General features: G+C 35.9%; 1 protein-coding gene and 1 long non-coding RNA gene across 3 annotated transcripts in view; one reads left to right on the forward strand and one right to left on the reverse strand.

The window, feature by feature from the left end:
- Positions 1-1,980: 1,980 nt before the first annotated feature.
- Positions 1,981-12,434, reverse strand: part of LOC107093341 — a 48,639-nt gene continuing 38,185 nt past the window's right edge. Inside the window, exons 2-3 of the long non-coding RNA XR_001481616.1 lie at positions 5,144-5,173; positions 1,981-2,041 (exon numbers count right to left, since the gene is read on the reverse strand). This is a non-coding gene — a long non-coding RNA (uncharacterized LOC107093341). The remainder of the gene's footprint in view (positions 2,042-5,143; positions 5,174-12,434) is intronic.
- The window catches only part of rad18 (RAD18, E3 ubiquitin protein ligase), a 49,901-nt gene continuing 44,392 nt past the window's right edge, over positions 6,926-12,434 (forward strand). For both annotated transcript variants that reach the window (XM_015388337.1, XM_015388338.1), the window contains exons 1-2: positions 6,926-7,071; positions 10,330-10,408. In XM_015388337.1, the coding sequence (XP_015243823.1) occupies positions 7,021-7,071; positions 10,330-10,408 (130 nt within the window). In that variant the 5' untranslated portion in view covers positions 6,926-7,020. The remainder of the gene's footprint in view (positions 7,072-10,329; positions 10,409-12,434) is intronic.

Consider the following 12,434-nt stretch of genomic DNA (forward strand, 5'->3'; position numbering starts at 1 on the left):
CGGCGGCCACCATTGTTAATATGCCAGACAGGTTTGGCCTTGTGCACTGGCCAACACAGGGCTAGATGACTCAGTGCTAAGGGTCTCATTAGATACAGAAACACCAGTCAGGAGGAAACAACAGCATACCACTGATAAGGCCATGCACAGTACTGCACTGAGAGACCTTGTCAAGCAAACTCAACTATCAAATTATGAGGAGACTATGAAGCATGACATTCCCATATTTTAGCTTTTAAAGTCCATGTTTGCAGATGTTAGCAGCGTGTTCCTGCTTGTATTTTGATTAAACAGAATTATTTCCCTTACCAAAAATGATTACAGATATTGCTGCAACTAGTTAGGTAAAAAGGTAGTTCCCTCTTGCAGAAAATAGTCTATGGTATATAGTTAATATGAAAGGTTCTTTGTTTATTCAACTTTGAAATTCTTTTTTTTGGTGTAGAAACCTTAGCAAAGTTTTTAAAGTCTTATTTCAATTCAGTTTATTTATATATTGCCAATTCACAAGTTCATCTGAAGGCACTTTACAGAGAAAAATTCAACAAGATCATATAGTCAGATTGGTTCAAAGTTTGCCATCTAAGGAAAACCAGTTGATTGCATCGACTTTTTTACCCTCTGCATCCCTCACACCAAACATGCTTGTAGCGACAGTGGAGAGGAAAAACTCCTTTTAACAGGAAGAAACCTCCAGCAGAACCAGGTTCGGTGTGAGTGGCCATCTGCCGAGGCCGACAGGGTTCAAGGAGACAGAAGGGGACATAACGAAAGAAGCTGAGATACAAAAGGTAACTGTTAAGCAGCTCTACAGGACGCACACAGCCAGGCAGACGAGTTGTTTATATATGTTAAAGAATATAAGACAAATAAAATGTGATCCTTTTATTTATATGTCTTTTGTTTTTTTGTACAAAAATATAAAACACATTGGTGTTTGTGTAATTTATTTAAAAGTTTGCCTGCAACGTTATATTGTCTAGTAACATTTTGGGGGGGATTGAAACAGAAAGTAGCCAAAAACAAGTCAATCCAGACGAGATTAAATACTCTTTAAGTTTTCCTTTGTCGGGCTTAGCTTCCAACTTCCAAACAATAAAGGATTCCCCTTACTTTTATTTTTAGAAAGTGCATTCTCCAATCAGACATTCACTGATCTGCTTAATGGTAATCTTTTTCCACATTTGCAGAAGAAGAAATCCTGGAAAATTTAGTGACTGACTCTTAACAAAATGCATAATAAGATTTAATGAATCTTCAACATCAGGTAAACAGAAGAGGATCAGGGTTGTAAAGAAACTTGGACTGAGCAGAGTTAACCATTATTACCTGGAAGTGGTTTACTCTGTAACAAAATACCAGTAACTCTGAAACCCGTAGTCTAATCCCACAGGCATTTGATGTAATATGTCATCGAGGTAATATAGTCTGCTTGGCTGAGTATCCAATAAACACTCCTGTTGTCAAAACCCATCAGTGTGTCTCTACGGACTTCTGAAAATGGACAGATGTTGGTCTGACTCCAGCTTAAACCACCTGCACCAAAGCAGTTTTATTGCTGCTTCTATGCTATTTGCATTTCTTCATAATTCATGTTTAATGTTTGAAAACAAACTATTCTTTTGATTTTCTATTCCAGTTCTTTTCAAAAGACATAGAGATGGGTGAAAATTAGAGATGCAGGCTTAAATAGACAAACCACTCTTCCTTATGGAATATATCATATCATATCCAGCCATACAAACTTTTTATATCATATACTATATCTTTTAAATTTTTGGGGTTGCTTGCCTCTTTTTCAATTAACCTGCACAAATTAGAGCAAGTAAAAAAAAAATCAGGATTCATTTTAGGATTTAGGATTTAGGTTTAGGATTCATTCCTTCATTATTTGTCAACTTTTTCTAGTTAGGAGTTGAAAAACAATAATCTTTCATTTGTCATCACAGTTTTTACATACCATCCTTGTGAAGCAGATGACAGCCTACTGTGCCTGGAGAGCCATATGGGGCTAAGGGTCTTGCTCAGGGACTCAGGCAGTCTGTGGCAATAAACCAGATGATTGCAGTGATTTCAGAAAGAAAGCACTCTCTGTAAACCCCTATAATTTGATGTTCTGAAGTCTGAACCACAAGATAACATTAAATGTTCCTTTGTGGATTACTAATGCAATAAATTTGAATATAGTCTACTAGTTCAGTCTGTTTCTTCTCAGATTATAAAGGGTTTTTATACTTTATGGTCTGATAAGGCAGCTTTATTTGCATTGCCCCATCCGCAGACAGGATAAGTGAAAGTGTTTTAGAGAAAAATAAGGGGTCAGAAAAAACAAAAACAAAACAAACCCCCCAAAAAACAAACAAAACTGAAATTAAATTCAAAACATATAATGCACTTTAAAAACAAAGTATTGTTTAAAAAGATAGACATAATTAGATAAAGAACACAGGCCATTTAGTTTAACATAACTTGAAACTTCCCAGATCAAGACGTGGAAGCTACTCTTATTTTGGAAAATTAATATTGTCTTGCATTACCTTTGAAGTGGCCAGTATAGATATATAATAATAATAATAATAATAATAATAATAATAATAATAATAATAATAATAATAATAATAATAATAATAATAATAATAATAATAATATATGTCCATTTAGTATAAAATAAAACAATTAATTAGCTGCATCAGTTTACCCTTTTTACTACCTTATGCTCCATCAAATGTATAACAGTTGTACAAATGGTCAGTGAAAATTATTTCATGTTTCTCCCTGAAGGCTAAATAATTGGTTCAGGGGTGCTGCAGGCATATTACTGTCTGCTGCCAGAATTGCAAAAGCAGTGTAGCTCTGAGGATGAATGACTTCTGCTTGAATGGAAAGTCAAAGCCATGAAAGGTAATAGTTAAATGTATTACAGGTATACAGCCTCATGTTAAATTGAATTCATTTCATCCAATGCATTTTATATGATTTCAGCCACCATAAGAAAGCCATTTTAAAGGCTCTTTTTATAGCCATGGTCAAAAATAAAATAAAATCAATTGCTTATTTTTTGGTTGTTGTTATAGTTTACTTTACAAACAAGCTTGGTTATGCCCTTTTGAATCAAGCATATTGTGTGACCCTTTGAGAGTGGCCATTATACAAAGATAAGATTCTGAGACATTTATTTGGAAATAATAATAATAAAAATAACTACTTAAATAAAATAACAATTATAATAATACACAGGATTTTTAGTTCACTTTACATAGGTAGCCTCAAAGGGCTACGAACAATGGTAAAAGGAAATACAATGATAACTATTTAAATGATAAGATAAAATATCATAAATCATGAAAAAGTTGTCTTTGTTTGTTGATTGATCTCTCCACCCATCGGCCTATCAGTTGCCCAGCAACAAGAGAAGGCGCCATTGCCAGGTTTACAGCAGATTACACTCTAAACAGCTGGATTTACCTCCACAAACTCATCTTAACTGCCACTTGAACCAATTAACTGCCAGACAAAGTAGGCCCACAATAACTTAATGAGACATAATACATCCGCTTGCCATAAATAGACATGTACACCTTCCCATATAATACTATTCCAATATTGTTGTTTCTGATGACCCAAATATATTTATATAAACACAAAATCTCTCTTCATCATCTGGCACTTTATCAGTGTCTTCTTTGTGGCCACAATTACAATAGAATGTTTTGTGTATGAACTTGCACTTTACTTCCAAAAGTGCCACAAAAAAAAAAAAAAAAAAAAAATGCAAAAGCTGCAGCCACAGTTAAGTTTCAGATTGCTGTTCACATGTGAAATATTGACATTTGCATATCATCCCTTCCCATAATTTTGGATGTTCTGGTCATTAGAATAAGATCTGCATATTGATGAAGGCAAACACTCAAAAAAAGTTTTTGTGTGTTAAAACTGTGTTTTAAGATGCACAATATTTTATTGATCAGGCCTAAAAAGAACAAAAAACACCATTTTAAAAACACTTTAAATTCAACAAATTATAAGAACAATTGTCGACAAACATCCAACAGAGGAGGTCTATGTGCCTTGTTAAGGATACATGATCAATGAAACCAGAGTCTGTTAGGTCTAAAAAGGCGTCTGGAAGCAGCTGCACTACATCAGCTCTTTTTTTCACATCTAATTAGGAAAGCCAATGAACCAATACAGGAGGTTCATTGTCAGCGTTAGCATTTTATCTGATGGCTTGGTACTTAGAAAGTAAAAACCTTTGACCACTTCTCTGCAAACTCCTCTTACTGATATTTTAAAACTGTATTAATTTTATGGGCATAAGTTCATTATATTTTCCAGTGCTATATATCACTAGGCAATATGGCACTTTGTACTAAACACTAAGAGACAATCAGATTTAGAGACTTAGACAAACTTTATTGTGATCTTGGATAGACAGAGTGACTACAAAACAACATTTCAATGCATACAGCTTTTCAACACTTAATGATAAGCTTACAGCAGTGAAATGAGCATTACCATTTATAAAGTGCAGCAGTGATTGGAATGTAGCCAGTGTACGACAAAAGAAAAAAACTGTATAAAGTCATGGTGCAAAAGGCATTGATATAGAAAGGTTTGATGCAGTGCAAAGTAGATGAATATGGTGCAAAATGCAGTAGAACATTGAGTTGAGTTCAATTTAGGGATTATGGAATTATGGATTAAGGGATTATGAAACAAACAGCCATGTTGGTAGTGCAAATATGATGTTTACAGTATGCAGAGACTTGATTAGAGTTACAGCAGTTCAGCAATGAGTTGTAAACTTTACCTTTTTCATAGCACACCTTTTCGAGCTTCAGGTTATCTTAGGTCAGTGTTTCAAAAGTGGTGTTTAATTAGAAATGCTAAGACAGACAGACAGACAGACAGACAGACAGACAGACAGACAGACAGACAGACAGACAGACAGAACGATACTGTCCCTTAAATGCAAATATTAGGCAATGTAAACCACAGTTATTTGTGTCAATAACACAGGGAAATGTTAGATTACCAAGATGATGATGGTTCTTTCATCACTCTGGGATTTTATTGCCAGTTTTGCAAACAGTTTATGTCATTAGTATATTAAATGAGTTTATTATTATTATCTATCTCTTACCTTGAGTTGTCTTTTAGATCGAGAAGAAGCCTTAATTAGAAAGATAAATATCAGATTCTTATAATGTTAGTTTTTTTTTTTTTCTAGCACCAGAATAACGAGAAACATGTGCCCTTTTTCAGCTTGTATTTTCATTACACTGCTACAAGTACAGAGCAACAAAATTAAAGTTCTGCATTTAACCCATTCCCATAGGGAGCAGTGGGCTGCCATTGTGTGGCGCCCAGGGAGCAGTGTGGGTTTAAGGGTCTTGTTCAGGGACCCAGAGTGGCAGGCTGTGGTAGTGGGGCTTGAACTCAGAACCTCTGGATTCCAAGCACAATGCCCTAACCACTAAGCCGCCACTCAAATAGCAGTTGCCTTATCAGACATCAGGTAAAAAAGCTAGCTTGAATCCAGATCTGGCCCGGATGTCCTGAAATTTATTGTTTGTGCACTGACTTTGGATTTGACAAAAAAACAGTTGACCAACAGCATTAGATAACATGGCTATCCTTCAGTTTGTGCTTTTTGAGCTACTTAAAGTTGCATATTTTCATTCAGTGTTTTTTCCTTCCACTTTCCTTCCAAATAATATCTTAAAACTGAACAGTAATCCAGCAAAAAACAGACAAAAAAAAATCATCTTGTAGTTTTTGCTCCCAATGTAGAGTGGCAGTGGTTGTTCACTAGAAAACCAGCACCTCAACAGTCTTTTATGGAAGTCTTTAGATCGTACCACGGTCCAGTATAAGACTCCTGTTAAAACTGTTTCTTTTTAGTCTAATATAATACTCAAATTTTACTTAGCTGTTCACAGTTGTTTTATTAAAAAATGTCAAAAAAATTTATAAAAAGAATAAGTTTACGTTTTTCTAAATATATGAGTAAAATATTGAGATAATGTGTTGATTATACTACACTGTATAACCTGCTAATAAACAGTAAAATGTGTATGCATTTGAATGAATTCACCATCATAGGTTAGACAAGGCCTAATGAGGAGAAATATGGAGTTGGACATGTTTATCAGTAGCACATTCTCTACAGTAGCACTGTAGAGAATGTGCTACTCTGCTGAGGCCGACTGGGGTTCAAGGAGACAGAAGCAGACATACAAAAAGCAGCTGTAAAAGGCGGCTCCATCCAGGAAACACACAGCCAGGCAGATGAGCTCCAAGCCAACTTCCATGTCAGAGGAAGAAGAGAGCACATCCAGCCAGTCACAGTCAGAGAAACAGGACTACACTGGAAAAACAGGCCGTTCTTCAACATCTATAAACAAAGGTGTTGATGGCAGCAGCACAGCTGATATATCTCTCCAGGAAGGTGTCACAGCCAAACAGGAACAGACGAGGCAAAGCTACTATGAGAAAAGGCAGAGAGAGCAGAACGTTAGAGATTAAACTAACAGATTTTGCAGATTGAAAGAATAGAGATAGAATGAAGCAAAATGATGAAATTGGGGTCCCTATGTCCTCCAGAAGTCTAAGCCTATAGCAGCATAACAATAGAGATAGCTCAGGATAACCTGAGCCACTCTAACTATAAGGCTTATAATAAGCTTTATCAAAAAGGAAAGTTTTAAGCCTAGTCTTAAAAGTAGACAGGGTTTCTGCCTCACAAACTAAAACTGGTAGTTTATTGTGTTGGGTTACGGTAAACATTTTTTATTTTAATTATTTTTTTTTTTCTGGGGGTGAGTCTTGTTTCCTTGTTAAACTCCTTATCAGTTGGTGTCAGTAATGCACTTTTAACTAGTTTGCCAACCACCATAAAACCTCACAAGAAGAAGAAGAAGTTGAGTGACGTCAGTCCGAGCGGGAGCTTATTTAATTCAGAAACAAAAGTGGAATCCTTCTATCTATCCTTAGGCATTTGCCATTTCTCTGAAAAACATGGCCCAGCACATCGAAGAGGATTTACCGCCCAACCTTGCGTGTTTAAAAGTAAGCCAACTCCATTGATTGTCCAGAAATGTCCGTGCTTTGATTTTAAAAACAGCTATAGCTATATATCCCCAGAGCGTCAGGTTTATAAACAACAAACGTAAACCTCCGATCAAAACACGGTTTGAAATGATAGTTTTACTTCTATAACTAAACCTAGCTAGCTTTACAGTTAGAACATGCTCATTTTTGGTTTTACAGCGTAAATGTTGACAAACGTCACAACTCCGGTATGCTTGAACCCTGCGGCTTTTTAAAAACAGCATCAAATCTAATAAAAAGTTATTGTTAGAAAACAAGTAACAGATGATGCACAATGAGGGAAAAAGAGTAGTAAGGAATCCGATTCAGAGCAGGTCTGTTGATCCCAATAAAACAGTCACCTAAGATTCAGATTCATCTAAATAAAGTTTAGTTTAACCCAAGCTTTTAGGCAAAGCAGTCAAATTCAATTTGTTGAGGATAACAGAACAATTGTAATGTAGATTTTTTCCTAAATATTATAATCATTATAATCACTTTTATAGCAATTCTCCCACCATGTAAAAGCAATGCCCTTAAAGGAGTATTTAGAGGATTTAAGTAAATTATTATAGTTGTTGACATGCTCAATCCACCTTTGTTTAAAGTTTATTTACTTGATGTTAAGTATTGTTGTCTATGAGATCTATCACTGATCGTGCTTTTTCTATCTTTCCACACTATAAAATAGATAATGAAAGTATGTCTGATAAATGCTAATATCATATGTCGTCAATATTGGTATTGGTTAATGCTTAAAGCTGAACTATCTGAAATTAAAAAAGTTATATAGGGACAGTCCTAGTACTAAAGGTGTCACATCTGAGGGTTAATTGTCTGTGAAACTTTGTTTTCCTGCAGATCCTTAAAAAGCCTTAAAAGGCGTTGAATTCTTCAATATAAAAATAATGCAAGGCAAGGTAAATTTATTTGTATAGCATAATTCAGTACAAAGGCAATGCAAAGTGCTTTACATGATTAAAATATAGGAAAATAAAACAGAATCAAAGCAAGTAAGAAAAAATAAAATAAAATAAAAAATGCTGAAACAAAAAAGAATATAAAAAAAAATGGACTAAAGAAAATAAAAAAATTTGAACTAGCACTGTATTCCAGAGAAGCAGCAGCTATTTCTCAGTTCTATTCCACCCTTGTCTCTGCAAAGCCTCTACAGCTTCTCAGACATCAAAAAAGCACCAGCAGCATCAAATCTCCAGATAATGTTTGGCGGTACGCCTGCAATGAAAGCAGAGCTATTATGGACTCTGAATAGGGATCAAAACAAAGTTTGTGAATTCCATTCATTAGTTGTTAAAAATATATCTGTTGTCTGTTTTTAGCTTTCTTGCTATATGGAAAGTTTTTCAAAATTGTAAAAATTTCTACTGGACCTAAAAGTAATGGTTTATATTAAAATACGCATCAGGTTAAATTTGTCGAAACCAGGTTTTCTTTTATTTATTGTAAAGTTGGTTTTAAAATTTTATTTCAAGGGACAAAAAAAAAAGTCTGAAATTTAACTAGCCTTATGTTGTAGGAACCCTGGGATTTGTTTGACAAATTTAATTGACAGGAAACATATTGTGCATACCTCACCTTAAAAAAGAAATGATCAGAGTGACCCAGTGGCACTGATCCACATGCAGCTGCAGCTACACACCGGTGCTTTGGGGGATCAGATGTTTGGGAATCCTTTTGAACCTGGACACTTCATCCCTGCCTTCAAAGGTTGCTCTCTGTCTACTGGTGGGACGGAAGCCCATGTGTTAACTTGACTGCAAGTACCGACTGGTTAGTCTGAAGGGTGTAGAATTCATGATTTTATAGCACTTTCTCGCATGTAAGTGCAAAGAAGGAGGAAAATGTTTTTAAAAGTACCTTATCTGGCCATAATGTTCATTAAAACTTAGCTTGTCAACCTAACTTCAGTGTTACTTTAAAAACGTTCAACATAGCTAGCAGGTTTACTAAAAAGCGCTGGACAGAGCCCTGTGGGAGAGAAGCCAGACGTCATTCAAAGGGACGATACGCTCATGAAAAAGTGGCCCAAATTTCAGTAAAGCTGTTACAAAAATCCTGGTTACCTAAAAATTATATAACTTTTGACTGCATCTTCCTGGCCTTGGTGTATAAAACCTAGGACTCCCAAACGTCCTGTGCATTCAAGCTGCTTAAAGTCTGCAAGATGGTCTTCATGTAAGCTCGATCACGCTTGATCTACATAGAGATTAATTTTGGGTGTTGAAGAGCAGGTCCCCCCACCCCATCCCCCATTATAATGACAGCATGGGAAATGCTGGATTTAAGAACACTATTTTGGTTGATTTTGATCCAGCTTCAGACCAGCATTCATGTTATATAACTGGACATAAACTGAATTATTAATCGATTCCTCGGAAAAAATGATCGAGAGATTAATCGATTTGCAAAATAATCGTTTGTTGCAGCCCTAATATATATATATATATATGTATATCTATGTGCATTTAATATGAGAAATGAGAATCAAGTTTTGTTTTTTGTTTTTTTGTCTTTTTTTTGTCCTTTACAGTACAATTAAGATGTGCATCTTTTTGTCTTTTTTTGTGAAACACTTGTTTAGCAAGGTTTGCCTTTTTATATGCGTGGGATCTTTTCAAATGAATTAGATTAATAATAACTAGATTACCGGTAATCAAATACTAAAATAATTGACATGATTAGGGTAAGGCTAGGTTTAGGGGATTTGAAATATCCATTGGTGACTTTAGCTCATTCTAATAAAGGCTATTCTAGTGTCACAAACCTGTTTTTTGTTTATTAAAAACATTTCAAACAATTATTTTAAGGATAACAATAATTATTGAGCCATCAGCCAAAGTATGTTTTTACAGACATTTAAGATGCACCAAACCAATAACCAGTGAAGGAACAGAGCTGGTTAACCTCACTCCTCTATGTCTGTTGATTGGCTGATAAATAATAAAATGTCTGATTATTTATTCATTTTTTTTCCCTGTTGATGTTAAGCATAACTAAACTGTTTTCTTTATTGTGATGAACTTGAGTAAAAAAGAATGGTAAAGCGTGAGGGAACTATGTTGTGTTGCTGAAAACTTTACATAAATCCAGAATCCGATTTCCATTAATCTATAATGAGCACGATCAATATACATGTCTTTTACATCATTGCTTAACACTTTTTTATGTCAGTATAATTTTGACATTTTTGCTACTTTGACTTTTTTTTTTTCACAGAATATTGACACCCTGCTGCGATGTCCAATTTGCTTTGATTTCCTCAACATTACAATGATGACTAAGTGCTCCCACAATTGTAAGTATTCAGCAGAACTTTTCTTAAAGTTACTGTGATTCAAACATTTCATGTTAGGATTTTTGCATAATCTTGTGCACAAATTGAGCAGAGTGAAGTCTGTAGTCTTGCAAAAGTCAGGCTGTTTCAGGAAACAATTGGAATTAACTTTAAATGGGAGCGGAAAATGCTTTTAAAGTGAGAGCCTGAATTTGATGTGTAGCGTATTCGGCTGGAAAGCATAACCATTAAAGAGAACAAAGCTGTAGAGGCTTTTCGAGAGCTACCGTAAAATTATTGGGGACTTTACTTCAAGTCGAACATATTTTCTTACTGCAGGAGATTTTAAGTTAAATCTATTCGTTTGTCAGAGGTTCATGTAGGATTTAAGTTTTTCATTATCAAATAGCATTTTTTTTGTTGCACAATTTGCAAGGTCCTCACTACGATGGCAGAACGAGTGTGTGAGTGTGTGTGAATGGTTGTTTTTCCTGTTTGTCTCTGTGTTGCCCTGCGATCGACTGGCGACCTGTCTAGGGTGTACCCTGCCTCTCGCCTGTAGACAGCTGGAGATGGGAACCAGCACCCCTCGCGACCCTGCTTCGGATAAATGTGACAGAAAATGGATGGATGGAATTTATCAATAGGAGTATTTATTATTTAATTTTGAATGAAACGGCTCTCCAAGGTTTAGCCATCAGCCCTGTAAGCTCTTGTTTTTTTTTCTTTTAGACTGCTGGATACATTTTAAACCAAAACACATTGACCTCTGGGACACAGAAACAGTCTCTTTAATAAGCAATGTGATGTCTGGACGACCCCATGCTGTTTTTAAAAGAAAACTTTTCTTTTTTAAATACTGTCTTACATTTCTTTTGGCTTGGGAACTTTGAAAAGTGCACCCCTGAATGAGTCACTGAGCCTTAAAGCACCACATGATGAAGAGAGACCCCTTGCAGCCTGTCTCTCTGTCCGTCATTGAAATGCTACCATTTTCAAGCATTTTGGCTTACAAAGGGGAGATGTAGACACATTATGGAAAACCACAGCAGGACGGGAAGGTTGCTGTTGTCTGGGGAATAACAGTCAGCTGACCATAACTTTTATGTTTGAAGTATTTCTTATTTTAAAAAATCCATTTTAAACTTTCCTTAGCCACCATGCCATGCTTCAATCTCAGAGGACATATGCAGCTTTTATGCTGTTTGGAAAGAATATGTTTAAATCAGGAAAGGTTTTTTTTTTTTTAGACTTTCCATATATTTTGGTTTATTGCATTGCACAGATGTTTTCTTCTGGTCTTATTTAGTTTATAATGATAAACATTTTAATACACAAAAGTGCTAGTACTTCCTGCTGAGGATGAGGATAGCCTACCTGCCTCCACACGTCCTCATGACCCGCTACAGAAGCACCATAGAGAGATTTCTGTTCAGCTGTCTCACTGTGTGGTGTGGAGGCTGCAGCGCCTCAGACTGGAAGAGTTGTGAGAAAGCAGAGAGGATCATCAAGGCTCCTCTTCCCTCCATTAAAGACATTTCATCCCAGCGCTGTATGTCCTGAGCCCGTAACATGATCAATGATCCTCACATCCCCACCGTGGGCTGTTTTCTCCTCTGCCCTCTGGGAAGAGACTTCTAAGTATCTGATGCAGCTCCAGCAGATTCTGCAATAGTTTCTTCCCCACTACCATCAGCCTGCTGAACTGTTGAAAAAAAAAAAAATCTCTATCATATCACAGTCGCTGCATCACACTGATAACACCAAACCAAAAATACTGCACATCTGCACCATATATATATTAATGCTTCAAACTTCCACATCAGTGCGTTTTTTTGCTAGCCTGATGTAGTCCTACTCAGTTCTAGTCAGAATATGAGTCTGATACTGCTCCATAGAGCTGTGATTATGGGGCGTGTTTTGAATGAACCAGGAAAGAAAATGCCTCTGCACTCAATTGGATAGACCTACAACCAATAAGAGCAACGGAGTGCGTGACGTATGTTAAGCGACCAAGGGAGCCAGCTGATAAATTAAACTTTTGCCG

The sequence above is a fragment of the Cyprinodon variegatus genome, unplaced genomic scaffold, assembly GCF_000732505.1.
Source record: "Cyprinodon variegatus isolate N-32 unplaced genomic scaffold, C_variegatus-1.0 Scaffold420, whole genome shotgun sequence".
Classification (NCBI taxonomy): Eukaryota; Metazoa; Chordata; class Actinopteri; order Cyprinodontiformes; family Cyprinodontidae; genus Cyprinodon; species Cyprinodon variegatus.